This window comes from Etheostoma spectabile, chromosome 12 (assembly GCF_008692095.1).
Source record: "Etheostoma spectabile isolate EspeVRDwgs_2016 chromosome 12, UIUC_Espe_1.0, whole genome shotgun sequence".
Lineage (NCBI taxonomy): Eukaryota > Metazoa > Chordata > Actinopteri > Perciformes > Percidae > Etheostoma > Etheostoma spectabile.
The window spans coordinates 21318955-21336488 of NC_045744.1; the positions used below are offsets into that span (position 1 = coordinate 21318955).

Sequence of the window (17534 nt, forward strand, 5' to 3'; positions counted from 1 at the left end):
TCATAAATCCACCGGAGTATAAAATTCCAACACAAAGAAAGAAAGCGGAAGTTAACAGACATCCGGCCAAAAAAAAGTGAAATCTGGTGGAATTTCTGGCAGCACCGGAGCATTCCCGGAAGTGGACCGTCGTGGATATAGACTAGTCTGTTGCCAGTCCCTTTGTGCTTGTAACTGGCTTAGTCACTCAACAACGATTCATAAATTCAGATGTAATTTCCACTGGGGATCTGAGAGACATGTTCCCCTCACTTTTCAAAAATCTCTTTCATCCCCCTCACTTTTTATAGTTGATTTTTCCTATTGAAATAAATCTGGGGCCTCTGGGCAGCTCACCTGGTAGAGCACGCGGCCACAAATCAGGGAAGCACAGCGACAGACCGTGTTCATCTGTTTTCATGGTTCTGTCTCTTTTCCAGGCGGGAAGATGAAGCTCCAGTGATGAGTGCGTCTCAGGTGTTTGAGGAGTTTATCTGTCAGAGGTTGATGCAGGGCTACCAGATCATCGTCCAACCCAATAACAGGAAACCTCAGCCCGCTGTGGCCACACCGCTTGGCAGCAGTCCTCTTTACTCCAGAGGTAAGTTAATGTTTTATGTCATTTATATTGTATCTGTATTCATTTCAAATCTTTGACATTTTAGATTGTCCACTGTGTTCTCACATCAAAATGTAATCATACATTATTTCTCAGATTTGGTTTGTGATTATTACGTATGACTTTTTGTATGAAGTTTAAGTATGCATTTCTTGTTGTAGTCCCTGATTCGCAAACTGCCTTATGCCGCTCTCATTTCCCACAATGCCTTGTAGCTGCTCCATTGAGCGGTTGCATTTCAGCGGTGGAATGTACTGTATGTGTCTAAAGTAAAGTTAGCTTATTGGATATTCACTGTAAAATTGCTTTTCAGCAAATGTCTAACAAACGAAATTACACAAATAACTTGAATATGTATTTCTGATAACTCGCAGAGAAACATTTATACATAAATACAGCCTCCGATTGAGTATTTGAGAAAATGTGTCTCTGAATCTTTTAAAAGAAATGTTGTTCCATGTTAGTCTGATTTACCGACTGTGGGTAAAAGCCTGCCATCGGCTTTGTAATTCATGCTGCATTCCGCTTACTTTCCATTATCTGCACGTTACCGTTTTTCGAGATCTCCGTAGCTACAGGACACAACGACCTCCGAGCTAGCAACCTACACGCTGAAAAATGGCAACTCTGTGAAAAAATTGGATTGCTTAGGCGGGCCTACTGGTCTTTCAGTGTTTTTAAGATGGTTAAGAATACAAATAATATTAGGTTAATTTATATTTTCGTACGGGTTCGCCCCATTTAAATGTAAGCTCCCAGTGCAATGATTCATTACCGACACCTTTTCAATGACATCAGTGCTTCACGCCCAAGATACATTAGTAGACTCTTAAAAAAATGAAACAAACAACAAACACCCCCACTAAGCCTATGAACGCGATATGAGTTTCTTTTAACAAGCAAAAGGAGTATCAGAAATGGTGGCTGCTTCCACAGCCGAGTGCACTGCTTGGATGACCCTGGATTATGTTTGGGCATTTCAGGTTCTCCTGATGCGTACATACGGAGGAGTATGAGCTGTTCACTGGAGTATAGGCGGACCTTCCATCAAGTTGCCAGCCTAAATAGTAACCGCATTTAATGCCCAGTGAGTACTGGCGACTAACCAGGAATGCTATACTGTGTGATTGTTTTCTTAGTGATTAAAAGCCTTCCTAATTCGAAAGGAGACTAAGCTCCTTCTTTCTCAAACAAACAAATATTAAATTATCAAAATGGTTGGTGATTAATTTAGTAGTTGACCACTAATCGATTGATCTGTGCCCATCTCTCTTCCCTCATTTCCTGTCAGCTCTCTACTGTCATTATCTAATAAAAAGGGGAAAATTCCAAAAGCAATATTGATAACCAAAAGGAATTCCTATTTCATAACCATATCGGGCTAAATGATGGCTGTCCTGGCTTTTTAGGTACCAGTACGAGTCAGCACAGATCCAGTACAGCTACAGCCTGTGTCCTCCACATTCTGATGCTCAGTTTGTGTCCTGCTGGGTGGAGTTTGGCCATGGGAGACTGGAGGAATACAAGTGGAACTACCTGGACCAGTACATCTGCTCTGCTGGCTCAGAGGACTTCAGGTACACACAAGTATTCGCACAGAGCCTAAACTTGTGTATTATTGTTTTGTTAATGGTCAAATCAAAGCCAAATATGTAATATTTGTATGTAGATGTATATGTAAGGTTTTTGTATTACATTTCTAAATTTAAACTACAATGGAATAAGAATCATTATTAGATGCTCTGCCTTTCTTCTGCCTCCATAGTTTGATAGACTCTCTGAAGTTCTGGAGGACTCGCTTCCTCCTGCTGCCTGCTGGAGGAGCTAGGCGGGTGGCAGACGGGGAGGGGCACTGGGATGTTTATGGGGAGGGAGCAGGTGCTGGGATGGGTGGCAACGGGGACTGGATCCTGCTGGATGGCTTCATCCGCTTCCTGGAGGGTCTCAACCGTATCCGGCGTCGCCACCGCTCCGATAGGATCATCAGAGTGAGGCTCTCCTAGTTTACGTCATGTTTGTACATAAAAACACCTTTACAGTTGTTGTTCCCTCACACTTTGCTGTTCGAATTTACATCTAAATGCTTTATTTTCAGGCTGCATACATCTATTTTATATTATATGAACCTGAGACTTGTGCTTTAGATCAGAATTGACTTTTTGATCGTCATGCATATTACAATATTAAAGTACTACTCTATGGTGCAGACATAAAAACACACATTTAACAAAGACCATAGTAAGTTGATCAACTAACAAATCAGGAGGATTTGTTGCTGTTCTTTATCTCGTGATAGTAAAATATTTTTTTTCTTTCTTCGCAATGTTATAATTTTTTTTTATGTGTCACTGCTGCATCCTGAAAGCAGCTTACTGTTGCATTTGCACTGCAAATAAAGTCTCCAAAGGATCTTGCTCTGTATTAAGAACTATTGGCTTACAGTCATTGAGTTGAGCATTTTTCTGGGACAATAATAACTTTATTTGTAAGGGGGAGCTGTCTAGCAACTGAACACAGGGCAAGCCTCTCTCTTTTAAAGGTTTTTATTTGCAGTATCTTTAGGTGCTGTAATGGACACATCCCTCTATTTCTTTCCCTATTTCTATTTTTTTCACATAGCAGAAGGGCACACCACTGAAAGGACTGCAGGTTACCAGTCCCCTCCCTCAGTATCCTACCGAGCCTGTGGTGCCCCACAAGGCAAGAAAGGCACATCAGCTTTATCAGCCTTGCTGGAGATGGATCAAAACCAGAAGTGAGTGTCTCCTGGGACTGCAGACCAACATGTTGTTTGCATTGGAGCCATGAATCTTTAACTGCATTAACGTGTTAACTGCATTGCTTCTGCTTCCTCTTAGGACTCTGGAGGAGCAGCAGGCAAAGCCCTCAACAGCCGTCACTGACCCCTCAAGTGTTACCACAGCTCCCACTTATGTAGACAGTCCCCGCAAGGTGAGCAACTATACTATGTGTGTGGAGCATTTAGCTTTAGCTGAAACATCTAAATAATTTGAATCAGCAACAAAGGCTTCTTCTTTGTGGTGCTTTGGTGTGGGGCTTTTTTTTTTTCTCTCCTTCCCTCCCATCTGCTTTTCCCCCCATGCTCTGTTCCGTTTCCGGTTGCTGGGCTTTGGGTGTCTGATCCTGGGGTTGATGTTCTTCCTGTGTGCTCACAGGACGCTGCCTTTATTTTGGATTTTATACGTAGCCCTCGCTCCTCCTACATCTATCACTCTCAGGTTAGTAATGAGGTCCCTGGGCATCCCTGAAGGTGTCTGTGTGTCTGTGTGTGTCTGTCCACATGTGCTATAGCTCCTCTAACTCACTCTGTATTACTGCATGAGCATGGTGTGCAGAAACACTCTATGTGGGACTCAGCTGATGTTTGACTTGCAGTGCCTCATCATATTCCAGTTTTCCCTTTTACTGTGTTTGTGCGTTGTGCCCAGTAGTGTAGTGCCTGATGGTAGGTAGTGACACTGTGAACTCTCACACCGGCATCACATTTAATCCGTAGTACCTTTGTGAGGTTTCAGCTGTTCCCCCACAGCTGAAATATTTATACATAAAATGTAGTATTTTAGTCTTTTATGTGCAAAAATCTTAATTTTGTAAAGAAACTAAAACTGTGAGAAAAATTGAGTAAAAAGTACAATATTTCCCTCTGAAATGTAGTGGAGTAGAAGTAGAAAGTGGCATGGAAAATAAAGTACAAGTACCTCAAATCTGTACTTGTTACAGTACTTGAGTAAATGTACTTAGTCACATTCCACCACTGAATAAAACCATCTGCATGGCTGAATACCACTCAAGTGAGAAAATTTGCTTTTTGGTAATCTTGCGGAACCCTCCCAGAATATTCAGTGAAACAGCGAATTTAGTGAAATATTTTTACTGTGTAGTTTCCTGCTGAAGCCAGCGAGGCTGCAGATAAAGGAGTCCAGCCAGCAGTGACGGCTGGAGCAGCATCAGCACAGCCAGCAGGAGAGGCTGCAGCCAGCAGCAGCACCTTGGACACCAGGTAAGCTCTTGTTACCGCAGGGATACACATCCAGCACATGAGAATGATTCTAAGAGAATTATAGTAGTTTAATACTTTAGGCAGGTGCTCCATAGCATAGCTAAATAGAATCATAGATATTTTAATTTTATTACATTATACGTTTTACTCAATGCAAATTGACCAGTAAATATGCTGAAACTCTTAGGATAATCTGCTGAACGGTAACCTGAATTGATCTGTCCACAGTGGGCAGTCGAGTGCCCTTTCTCTGTCCTCTTCCTCAACCCTCATGGAGATCCTGGAGGCCATCAAACATCCCACGTAAGATTTTTTGACCTTGCCAAGGAGGTTATGTTTTCGTTTTGGTGTGTTTGTCTTTCTGTCTGTCAGTCAGCTGGATTACGGAAACAGGGTCTTTGGTATGGTTTTTACAAGATTACATCTTCTGTATTTCATTTAGTTGTTTGTGTCTGTGCTTTCTGTATAACAGGACAGGTGTCCAGCTGCTGCCAGAGCAGAAAGGTCTGCCACTCAACTGCTTTATTAGCGCAGAGGTCGTACATTGGCTGGTCAACAATGTGGACGGCGTGGCCACGCAAGGGATGGCTGTGGATATCATGCAGGTATGAGTTGTATGTCTCAAGTTTCCTTTAAGTTTATTGAAAATGTAAAAGGAATATTTTATAATGGTTCAAAGGATTTATTACAACTTGGGTCTTATGCTAAAACATTGTACTCTTTCAGTTAATTAACACTGAATGTAAAAAAACATGCCTTTTTTTTATTTTTTTTACTGATTTTGTCTTTTTGGTTTGTGTAGAAAATGTTGGATGAAGGTGTGGTGGCCCACGCTTCTGGAGATGCCATGCGCACCTTCGTCTACGGATTCTACTTCTACAGGATAGTAGACGAGAAGGATGGTGAATGGATTTAAAATGCACTCAGAGGCCATATAGCTCTTTTATCTCAAACATTTCTGTACATGCTCGTATTTGTATAGATCTATAATTAAATTCATGCCATTGGGAGAATATAAGTCCAGTGGGTGTTGTCATGACATTCTTGGCTGTCCGTTCCTTTGCAGGCCCGACCTCGCAGCTTCCCACCGCGGCGGCTGGAGGTTGGTCTACCGCAGCACTGGAGGACTTTGCTCTGTTCCAGAGGAAGTGGTTCGAGGTGGCTTTTGTGCTGGAGGAGCGGCGACCCTGCGACCTCCCGGCCTTCCTCCTGCCCTGGCTGCCCAGCCGGCCAGCCTCCTACGCAAGTAGGCACAGCTCCTTCAGCCGCAGCTTTGGGGGACGCAGCCAGGCCGCCGCACTGCTAGGTACACCCAGCCCAATTCTCCCAGGCCCAGCCCACACTGCAGGGGAGCCACAATCTGCTCCCTCATCCAGTCTGATGCAGATCCTACACAGGTCTACCTCAGAGAGATGTCTGGCTCCAGTAGTTACATGTCACTCAGGGCAGAGAGGGGGCATTTGATTAAGTGCTCTTGGTTACGTGGCGTCGAAGAAACTAAAAATACAAACGGAAATCCTAAACTGGCCATTTTCCTGCTTCTGCTGCTGATTTTATACAGTATGCAAACATTTTTTCAGAACAGTTTGCCATGCCCTATATCTATACTTCATATGACCCATAAAGGTACTAAGCACCTTCAAGTGAGCCCTCATGCTTTCATACAACCTTCATCCACATCTACCTAAAGCTCTTTGTTTTTCAGTTGCACGTGTTAAGTAGTCTAATTGCAAAATTTGTAACAAAATGCAGTGAGTAAATAAAAAAAAATTGTCTTTGTGTTTTACAAAGACAATTTTCTATTTAGATATTCTAAATAAACACTAATAACTTCCCAGATGAAAAAGAATATGTAAACCAAAAATAATGAACAATATACGTACATAACAACCACATACCCACTCACCATTCTAAATTACGTTACAATAAATTTAACGTTTTCAAACTTACACAGTGGGGTTCTGTCCATCACCACAGAAAACCTTCCATGTAACATTTCACGACATCATCTTCATCACCGTCCATCAGCATCATCTCATTATTGTGTGACAGAGATACTGGAGTCAGCCCTCCTGATGCTGGACTGTAGATCTGCATTGAACAGCTCCAGCGTGTAGTGCATGTTTAGCTGTTAGTCTATCTTTCCACAGTGGCTCTGTCATGTGGCCACATCACTGATCGATGTCATCACATTTTTTTTTCCAACTTCACAATCCAAATAGTGCATGCTGTGAAGTTAGGCCCTGTTTACACGTACATGGTTATTTTGACAAACGGAGACATTTCCCTATGTTTACACGCAAACTGAGAATTTGCCTCATGAAACGAGTCTTTCTAAAATCTCCGGCCAGATTGGAGATTTTGGAAATCTTCGTTTGCACGTTTGCATGCAAGCAGAGACAAACGAAGGTATAGGCATATACATGTATGCACGGGTACATGTAAATGAACACTTTTCTGAAAACTGACAGCTGACAGACTTGAAACCGGAGAGGTTGAAATGTCCGTTTATGAAAATAGCCGCCCGCGTGTAAACGTAGTCTTAGTGTGTAGCTGATCCAGGAGCAGTACTAGGTGGTGTGGTGTTTTGAGTGCATGCTGTGGTGTTAGTGGCTGTGGTTTCAGTAGTGCTGTGGTGTGCAATGTCCTCACCTGCCGCTCTCCTCCTGGCCTTTTTCAACATAAAGCACTATCATAACACAGCAAGTGGTGACAGTGTTTCTGTTGGGCTCCATTCTTGCTATGTCCGCTCAAAGCTTCATTTGTCAACTTTAACCTCAGCCTATTTGAGAATGCTTGCATCTTTTAAAGCAACAACTTTGCAATATTAATGCTTTCCCAGTTTGCTATCTCCCACCCCGGACTGGTTTCCTGGGAATAGTCTTTGAGGGTAATTTTGGTATTCTGTCCTCCTGAACCCATGCATTGGTGTCTAGGTGACTTATTGATCAGAAATCTTTAAAAACCTTTCCGTTATTGAACGGGAAACGCTGTAACTGGCAGCTGTGAACTGGGCTGCAGTGTAATCATTTAGGGCAAAAAAGCACTGTGTATGCATTTTTGCCACTTACAGGCTCAGATTAATATTCAAAGTGTCTGACAATAAGCATAGACCTTTTTGGTAAAAAATAAGATCATTTTTGTTTAACCAGAAATGTCTCCGGAATCGCTATCACCAAACTCACCACCACTCACTTATTTTCACATGTAAATGGGTGATTTAAAGGGTTTATTTAACCAAACTAGAGTGGTGATTGCTGGAACAGTGGAAAGATAAAGTCACTGTTTATTTAAGAGTTTAGAGTGGGGTGGGTTTGGCAATGGCAAATTCTGAGCATAGATCTTAGCTTTGGGATTTAGAATAACATTCTCAGCATGCCAGTGGATAAACAATTGAGTGTGGAATTGCCCAGTAATGTTACGTGGCAGCTTGTTTCTCCGCTGCCAAATGCAGCGATCTTGCTTAATACTGGAACAGTTTCAGACATTGTTGTTACTATAGACAGAATGCCTTTATTGTTATTATACACATGTGCATTACCTGTGCAACGAGACTGAAGCAGCCCCTTTCCAGTGTCAACAAGAAGGAATATAACATGGAATAAAACATAAAATAATCACTTAGACACAAAAACATGGAAATAGGGATCCAAAATCCTTCTTTTGACACTGACTGCATTCATAAGCTTATTTGTTTTAACAGCTCTTTACTATACCAGGAAACCTCTCTTTGAACTGGGATAATGCAGACATTAATGCTGTTTAAACTTCATGTGGGACTGATCACAGTTAAGTGTCAATCCATGCTCACCACCTGCACTCACTCCTCCTTCTGCCTGCCCATCATGCCATCCATCTCCCCTTCTTTTGCTTCCTGTGCCTCCTGTCTCTCCCTCCCTCCCTCCCTCTGTCTGTCCCCCAGCTGCTACAGTCCCGGAGCAGAAGACGGTCACTCTGGATGTGGACGTTAACAACCGCAGTGACCGAACTGAATGGTGCAGCTGTTATTACCACGGCAACTTCTCCCTCAACTCTGCCTTTGAGATCAAGTTGCACTGGATGGCTGTGACTGCTGCAGTGCTCTTTGAGATGGTAACTACATGTCTAAATTATTTATTTATTTATTTTTGCTTGATTGTCAGTGGGTCACCACTTATCCTTCACACGTAAACGGTAGGACTGGGTATTCGATTCCAATTCACATAGATCCCATTCAATTACGTTTTCTATTTGATTCACTATCAATTAAGTTAGGGAGATTTCAGCTACAATACCAATTTAGCTTGGCTATAGAAGACATTCTCAGAGAACTTCTGCTGTATATTGTACAAGCAAAAAACAACCCTTAAATATTTTTGATAATGCACCAGGATGATGTTTACATTAAGATTAGACCCCATTGTTTAAAGTATTTTTTATGCACTCGACCTGAGCCGGTCTGACTCGACTCATCGGGTATGACACGTTTTGCCGTAAACCGTTTAAACCCCCTCCAGGTTGTCTCATTGGAACTACAGCTGCAGCTAAAAGTTACATAGTGTTGTTTTAAAATAGTATTCCACTGAAAATCAAAATGCAGCAGATTCAGAGATTTCATCTTCTTTAATCCATGCATTCATTTTCCTTGTCAAAACCTGTCTCTTACATTACCCACAATGCAACTCAAATGACAACTTCATGTGGCCTCTAGCCTCAAGCAGAGATGAGGAGCAGGCCACAGAATTCTGTTGCAAACACTTTCTAATTCCTTTTTTTTATTTTCAAACTTGTAGTTAACAGCCCCACGCGACGATGAATTAAGAGACATCACTTGAGGACATTTGTCCGATTACGTGCAGCTCCCCCTGAAGACACAAAGACACGGATTTATACAACTTTTTCACATATGCAGAAGGGTTCACCAACACCTGTAAACACACTTTAATGTGCGCAGTTGGTGGAGTTCCCCTCCTGGTGGAGCACTGCCACTATGTAACATCCAGGTCCCTTATGTGATCAACCAAATAATTTCAAACACACCCAGTGGTCACACACGAAATACAGAGGCTTTTCAAAACAAAGAAACAACATTGGAACTATTTTGACTGTGTGCCAGCCAGTGAAGCAGAAAGTTTTGAGGAACTGGAAAATGGATTCAAGTATTAAAGTGTCAGCAAGAATCAATGAAGCAACTCAGAAAAGTTTGAAGCTCACACAAAGAGAATGATCCTAAACACTGTGAAATAAACCTATAAAAATAATAGAAGCCAAAATTCTTTATCTTTCCCGGTTGCTTTAACAGCGTCTTGACTTAGAGAATAATTAGAATAATTAGAATCTGTGGTTACATCAGAAACTGCAGTACATACAAGGTACAAAAGAATATTTCAACAAGTACAGCTTGTCCTAGGGTGTAAACATAGCATGGAGGATTTTGACATGTGGTGAACAGAATGAGGAAGAGCGCTGTGTGTGAGCTTTCAGACTTTAAAACTTGTTTGAGGAAGGCACAGATCGTGGGCGGTACGGTGGCTCAGAGCTTAGCATTTCTGTCTCACAGCAAGTTGGCACCGCAGAGTTCCATCCCCCGTCCGGGCAGGGCCGGTCTGTGTGGAGTTTGCATGCTCTCCCTGTGTTGGCGTTGGTTTCCTCCGACTGCTCTGGTGTCCTCCCACCATAAAGACATGCATGCTGGGTAACTAGGACTCCAGTTGAAAATTTGCCATCTGGCTAACACTGGCGTATTTACGGAAAGATGTTGATTAATGTGCATTGTTATAATCGGATACATAAATCAAATACATATATCTAATTTCCTAAGAGCATCTTTCCTTGATCCCTAAAAACAATCTACAGAGGGGACAGGTTTAACACTGAACCAGAACTCAGCAGCCAGATAACTATATTATAACTAAATCCAGGAGGTTCTGTCATATCACTCCAATTTCAGCCCATTCAATTCAGAATACATTTTAAATTTGTATTAATTACATACAAGGTCATCCTTGGTCTGGCTCTTGATTATATCTAATAACGTTTAACCCCTCACAGCCCAGCCAGGCCCCTACAGTGCTGCTCATTAATATAGGAACCCCTGCTTACGTTACTTAAAAGAGGAATTAAAAATCATCTTTTGGAAATTGATCTTAATGCCTTAATTAAAAAATGAGTATATTTGAAAATATTTCCTCTTTACACTACTATTGTATGGTGTTTTTATCTGAACTTGTCATTACATATTGAAATTATGCGTGATTAGTATTGTAATTTTAGTGTTTTGTAGATGGATTTCCATACATTTGTTCTTCTATCTTGTACATGTTTTATGTATGGGCTCAGTGCTGCTTCAAATATGTGTTCTCACGTTCTAATTATTGTATTTAAAAAGAAAAAAGAAAAGAAGCACTTTGTGCTTATTGCTTGAAAAGTGCTATATACATAAAATTATTTTGAGAAAGCCTGGAAAAAAAGTCAAAAAGCTTTTTACTGAGATGATTTATAGATCTTTGAATGTACTGTATGTTCTATTATTTAATTTGTATTTAGTTTTAAGTTATCCATGTATTTCTCCACATAGGTTGTATATGCGAGACCAGAAAACGTCTGCTAAGTAATGGTATCTTGTAATTCCATAATTCCATTTTCTAACCAGCTATTATCTGTCAGGTTCAAATGTGGCACCGGAAAGCAGCGTCCTGCGGCTTCCTGTTGGTCCCTGTGCTGGAGGTTCCTTTTGCTCTGACGTCTTACCTGTACGGAGATCCCCTGAGAGCGCAGCTCTTCATCCCTCTGAACATCCACTGTCTGCTGAAGAACAGCAGCGACAACCTGTTCGAAGGTATAGAAGCCGTCTGACCGACTGCTGGGTTCCTGTGTGGGGTGTGTACCCGTAGCTCATTCACAACGTCTGTCCGTTTGAATTCATCAACCAGGTTTTGAACCAGAGACGTACTGGGACAGGATGCAGCTCTTTCAGGAGGCCATACTGTACAGGTGAATGTTGTTTTATGTCATGTTATCATTTCTATATTTGTATCTCAATCCCAAGGACACAACGGGACATGGTGAGCTCAGGGCACGATTTGTTTTTTTTGCGAGCACATACATTATATTTGGTAGAGAAATTGTTATCACTCAAATATTTATTTAATTTGAGCCAACAAATATTTATTTTCTTCTCAATAAATGTGTGTTTGCTCTTATCCACCTGCCTTTATCTTATGCACAGTAACAGCCTAACAACAGAAAAGAGGAGTAGGTCATGTCTGATTGGAGGTTCTGTCTCCAATGTGATTGCTGTAATAGTATTAATGGTTAGTAGGGAAGCACTGGGGACTATGGGAGGCACATTACAGCTACATATTAATATTTTAAGCAGTTTTGGAACATACCCAGTTTCATGAACTTCCATCAAACTTCGTTTGTAAGTTGGTCTGCTCTTCATTAGCTTGCAACACTAAGAGCTATCTTGTCACAGTAGTTTGCTGGATAAGCATTTGCTAAGCTAGCTGTTAGTTGTCTTACCTGATAAATGCCAGCTACACAGCCATTATAGGCATTATAGTCATTATGTAACTAGTTCCATTAAACATATTACAAGCACTTACAGTGTAAGAGTCTGTAGACATGTAAGTTATGTGGAGTCTAATATTTATATAGCTAACTATCATACTCATTACTATAAACCACCTTAAAGCATGTTTTAAATGAGATGTAGTACACTTTATTCACCAAAATTATATATTTGACTAGAAATTTACAGACACTGTAACAGACACTTTTTAACCCTTATATGGTATTTGGGTCAAATTGACCCATTTCAAATTTTTACAAGAAGAAAAATGGTTAAAAGTTTAAAAAATTTCTACCTGAAAATCAATGGCCTTACCTTATTTTCTGTGATAAACATGTATTCCTGACTCAATTCAGAAAATTATTCTGGGTATGGCCACTTATGTTTTGCCATAGTGGATTTTTAACATGACTTATAACTTTATGACAAAAAAAATAAATCCCACTTCCAATTTTAATTGTGTTCTAGTAGAGACTGATTGCATTCCCTAACCACATACATGTATGTTTGAAATTGAGATAAAGACAATATTTGTTAATAGATTATGAAGTAAATATTTCATTTCAGAATTGTTTTTAAAACCCCAAATAAGTCACGGGTCAATCTGACCCGAGGGACACGAGAGGGTCCCGTAAGTGAAGACAACACCAGGGTTAAAGAACTGCATTAATGGTTATACTGCCTAAAGGCTGTTTTATGCTTCGGTGTCAGCTCCACTGCTACGCCATCGCTCCCACGCCATCGCTCCTACGCCGCCTGCATTTCACCGCCATAACACTAGGGGGTGTCGCCTGTGCTGCTCACCACCGAAACGGTACTCAGAATCGCAAACCCCATAGACTATTAGATAGTTAAATATTAATCGTATTTGTTTGGCCTTTTCTTGCTTAGATTTTGTAAAAGGTATCGAGAAATAGACACAGTAAAATCCATTAACCTAGTAACCAGAAAATAAGTCTGAGGATAATTACCATTTGCCAGTTTCTGTTATGTTAGCAAGCAAACTTTAGCACAGCTGCCCACAAAGTACTGCTTGCTGGTGAAGTGCTAATTTCAAAACATACTGACATATAGACACTGTACAAATGGATAACCCCCTCATTGTAACCAAAATATGTCTGAGTTTATTTGCAGAGCTTATGTCGGTGAACTAGCATGTTGCTGCTCCCAACGGTAGTCTGCTTGAAACGCTCTCATCACACAGGAAGAGTTGACCAATCACAGTCCTTGCGGTCTGCGTCGCCTCAACACGAAGTTACACATTTTTGAGGTGCACGTTGAGCTACTGCGAAGGGCTCGGAGAGAGGTCTGCAGGGGTACGCCGTCGATTGGATGCAGAAGCATAAAACAGCCCTGAGCTTTGTAACTGGGATCATCAGGTTATCTAACTAACTCAAATGAACTTATTGATGAAATTAAATGAAGTTTTGAGTGATAATACATTCTTGATACAATCCGTGTAATTTATGTTGATGCAAAAAATCATTTTCTGTGCTCAGGAATGAGGCACAAATATAACCATATACCATAAATCCTTAAATGTAGGAATAATGTACAGTGAACTACAAAGTTCTGTGTCCTGGCCGAATATTGTGTCTGAATTTCTGAGTTACATTGTGCAAATGTGTAAATGTTGTGCTCTTTTTTTACCAGATTCGGCTTTGTGCACGACAAGTTTTCTGCTTCTGCTTTTAATTTCCCCTCCGAAAACAAGCCCCAGTACATCCACGTAACAGGTTGGTCACATCACAACCACAAAAAAAGCGCACACACACACAAACGTCTGTTGCTCCCTGGAAGCCGACAAGCTTCATTGTGCTTCTTTATTTTTCGGTCAGGCACCGTGTTCCTGCAGCTGCCGTACTCCAAGAGGAAGTACTCGAGCGGGCAGCCGCGCAGACGCAGGAACTCCACCAACTCCACCTGCCAGGGGCCGTTTGGCGGCGAGGAGCAGGTCGGTTACTACTGGGCCTACAACACCATGCTGACCAAGGCCTGGAGGACGGGGGTGCTGGGCGACGAGAGGCTCGCCGACCGCCTGCTCAGGGACTTTACAGACTTCTGCGCCAACAAAGACAACAGACTGCTCCACTTGTGGGACAGCTGCCAAGAGAAAATGAACGCCAGCGCTCCCTGACGGGAAGCTGCAGGAAAACGGACTGTAGTTCACTAAAACGTTCTCTATCCAGCAAAATGTTAGACTCCGAGTCACACTTGATCCGACTGAGCCCGATTCAAATCGGCTACGATCCGTTTGGATGTTTCCAGTTAGGGCTGGGCAGTAATTCAATATGATAATTTATCGTCTTTCAATGTGATTCATATCGCGATGAAATCGTATATCGAGATACTGTGATATACAATTACGTTGTCTAAATTGATAAAAACATGCCTCTATGTTTACAGGCTAATGGTGATGAGCAATTTTTTTTTTGTCATGGTCAAAAAAGTCTTGGTAGAGAATCGTGATATCAATTTTAAGCACAAACATTCTCTTGATTTTTCCCCAAATCGTGCAGGCCGAGACGGAAGATTGCATTAATTTGGAAACAACGGAACAGATCCCACACCCTGCTCTTGCTAGAGCATCGCCGTTTCTTTACAAAAAACATTTTGTTTCCTCCCGACCTTCATCAAAAATCTCGTTTCGAAATATCAAAGTCATACCTTAAGACCAGAGATTCTGCTCGGATGATTTGAACAGAACAGTGTTCTGTTAATTCTTTGTCTATTTACACTGTATAAATAACAAGACACTTTTTATTCTTTGACCAGAGAAACGAGGAACTCAGCACCTGACACTTTTAGACTTCCACTGGTTTTCACATCACATCCACCTGACGCCACTTCTTGTTATTTCCAGCCAGTAGGGTCACAAGCAGTGTTATATTGGGACGTGGCAGATCTGTAGCTGAGTCATTTGGTTGGACAAAGCAGATCGGCGTCAATTGTTGAAAATCTCCCGTTTGTGTTTACAGATGTCACTGATGAAACAGTATTCCAGCTGTCTGTTACCACAGGCAGGGTGTGTCCGTTTATCAGTCCCTCTCTGGCCCTGAACGCTGCACTCTAATGACCCCATCGGAAAACAATCTCACCGCAAGATCGGTTTAACAGCTTTTAATCATCTTCCTCAACAGAACTAGTTTGCCCAGTTGCCATGCTAATTATGGGACCACGTAAATGTTGGTTTCCATGTTTGCTTAACCCTTGAGCCTCACTCTGGACAAGTGTGGCTTTTTTTTTTTATTCTTTGAGCATTTTTGCAGTTAATGCATATTACATTGTTTGGCACGGTTGTGTTTTTTTTTAATTGTTTTATTTTGGAAGTTCAACCTCAGTTCCTTTAGTCTATATCCAGGACATTCCACTTCCAGGATTGTTCCGGTGCCACCGGAAACTCCCCCAGGATTTCATTCTTTTTTTTTTTTTTTGCCGGATGTCTTTTACCTTCCGCTTTCTTCGGTTGGAATTTTTTAACTCTTAAAATGCTGTGTTGACTAGCCGGACCCTCCTCCGCAGCGCTGTGGAGGAAGGTCTGGCAAAGCGAGACTACAGTTCCTATAATAAGTCTACAGTATAATAAACTGCGTTACCAAAACAGACATTCAAATGCTTAAGGACAAAAAAAAATGTTTGATCCCACGGCCATTGCAATGCATCATACATGCATTCCATTAGATTCAGGTTTTTAACCTAGAGCCCTTACTTCACATTTGTAGGTCTTTCCAACCGGTTTGAGCCATTTTCTCATGTTTGCCTAATAGGACAAATACATGCTGATGTATTATGGAGCACTGCAGTGTTTGATGCAATGCATAAAATCAATGTTTCAATATGTGACATTTTCCAGACACCAATTTTTTTAATTTATTTTTTTAATACCCCCCAAACATATTGAATACAGAACATTAGTAATTTGTGTGTTTTTTTTTTATCCTCATAAAAACGGAGAAACGCATTCAAAAATGAATTCTGAAAATGAATATTTGGTAGTTAGGATCATGACTGCTTTTGGTTAAGAGATTAAACTCAGGCAAAATTGAAAATGTTAATATTGACATTTTTGTGCAAAACGTTAATGCAGGTAAATTCTCCTCATGATGTGGTTATAGAAGTGCTTCAGTGAGTCAGTCACGCTGAGTAAATGACTAACATATCAAATTCAGGTCAAACACGGACACATTTATTTGCGTATGAAACTGGTTTAATTAGTGTCTCTTTATAAGAACACAAACAGAATCTTAGTCAAGTCGCTGCAACAAAGACATAAAAAGGATGTAAAAACATAAAGTTAGAATAGAGAGCTCCCAGTCAAACATCAGTGTCTGCTCTGATAATGAACCAGTTTAATTTCCCTATATTCATGCATATGAATACACATAGCATAGCATTGATTCCCTTAAAGTGTTTTTTTATATATCAAATACAATTCTGCTATTCAAGTTTCTTTTGATTATAAAAAAAATATTTTGGACTTTATCCATATTCCAGTTGATCTGAGATTAAATATTGGTAAAAGAGTAAATGTACAAAGACAAATGATTGAAATATATCTTCTATAGTTATGGAAAAAAAACACAGCAAATGAGTGCTTTATCTAAACCACAACAATGAGGCACAAACACGAGTTTTCCCAGAATGCCTACTGTACGCCAGAACAGGTTTTACAAGAATCCCAGCAGCAGATTAAACACTCTAGTTCATCTCAATGGGATTCACTGGGCCAACAGCGGTACTTGAATGCCTCCCAATCAGCTGAGGAAAGCTGAACGTGCCGATTCCCGGGTTGTTTTTGCTGCTGCAGTAACATTCAAGACAAGCTCTTATAACTTCTTGTTTAAGAGTTGGCTGTGCGTTGTAGCGAGGCCTTGATTCACCTCATCGCGGCCGTCTAGATTTCCGAGTCAGCATACGTGAATTGACAGTCATTGTAAATGTAGTGCGATGACCCTTGAATGCAGCGTTCTAGAGCTGCAAAGATAAATCGACCATTTGTCAAAATGAATCGCCAATTTTGATAATCGATGCATCGTTTAAGTCGTCGTTTTAAGAGAAAAAGCTAAATTCTCTGATTCCAGCTTCTGAAATGTGAATATTCTCAATAGTATCTTTGAATTGTGGACAAAAGAAGACATTGGAGGACGTTGTCAAGGGCTTCGTGAAATATTTTACAGACCAAACATTTTATCGAGAAAGATAATTGACACATTAATCGACTATAGAAATAATAGTTAGTTGTTTCCCTAAAGTGTCCCACTTAGAAACTCAGGAATGATTTTTAGAACGCAGTGGTCTGTCAAATTAGCATAATCAAGTAATGACGAGACATCAGCAGGTAGGACGCTGACTCTACAATGGTC

General features: G+C 40.9%; 1 protein-coding gene across 1 annotated transcript in view; it reads left to right on the forward strand.

Moving 5' to 3' along the window:
* The window catches only part of depdc5 (DEP domain containing 5, GATOR1 subcomplex subunit), a 28641-nt gene extending 13701 nt beyond the window's left edge, over nt 1-14940 (forward strand). Inside the window, 17 exon segments of the mRNA XM_032531869.1 lie at nt 420-629; nt 2008-2175; nt 2364-2586; nt 3218-3287; nt 3290-3353; nt 3457-3550; nt 3775-3837; nt 4501-4619; nt 4848-4922; nt 5092-5224; nt 5422-5521; nt 5686-5925; nt 8542-8711; nt 11265-11436; nt 11531-11591; nt 13825-13907; nt 14010-14940. Coding sequence (XP_032387760.1) covers nt 420-629; nt 2008-2175; nt 2364-2586; nt 3218-3287; nt 3290-3353; nt 3457-3550; nt 3775-3837; nt 4501-4619; nt 4848-4922; nt 5092-5224; nt 5422-5521; nt 5686-5925; nt 8542-8711; nt 11265-11436; nt 11531-11591; nt 13825-13907; nt 14010-14308 — 2344 coding nt within the window. The 3' untranslated portion in view covers nt 14309-14940.
* Nucleotides 14941-17534: the final 2594 nt, after the last annotated feature.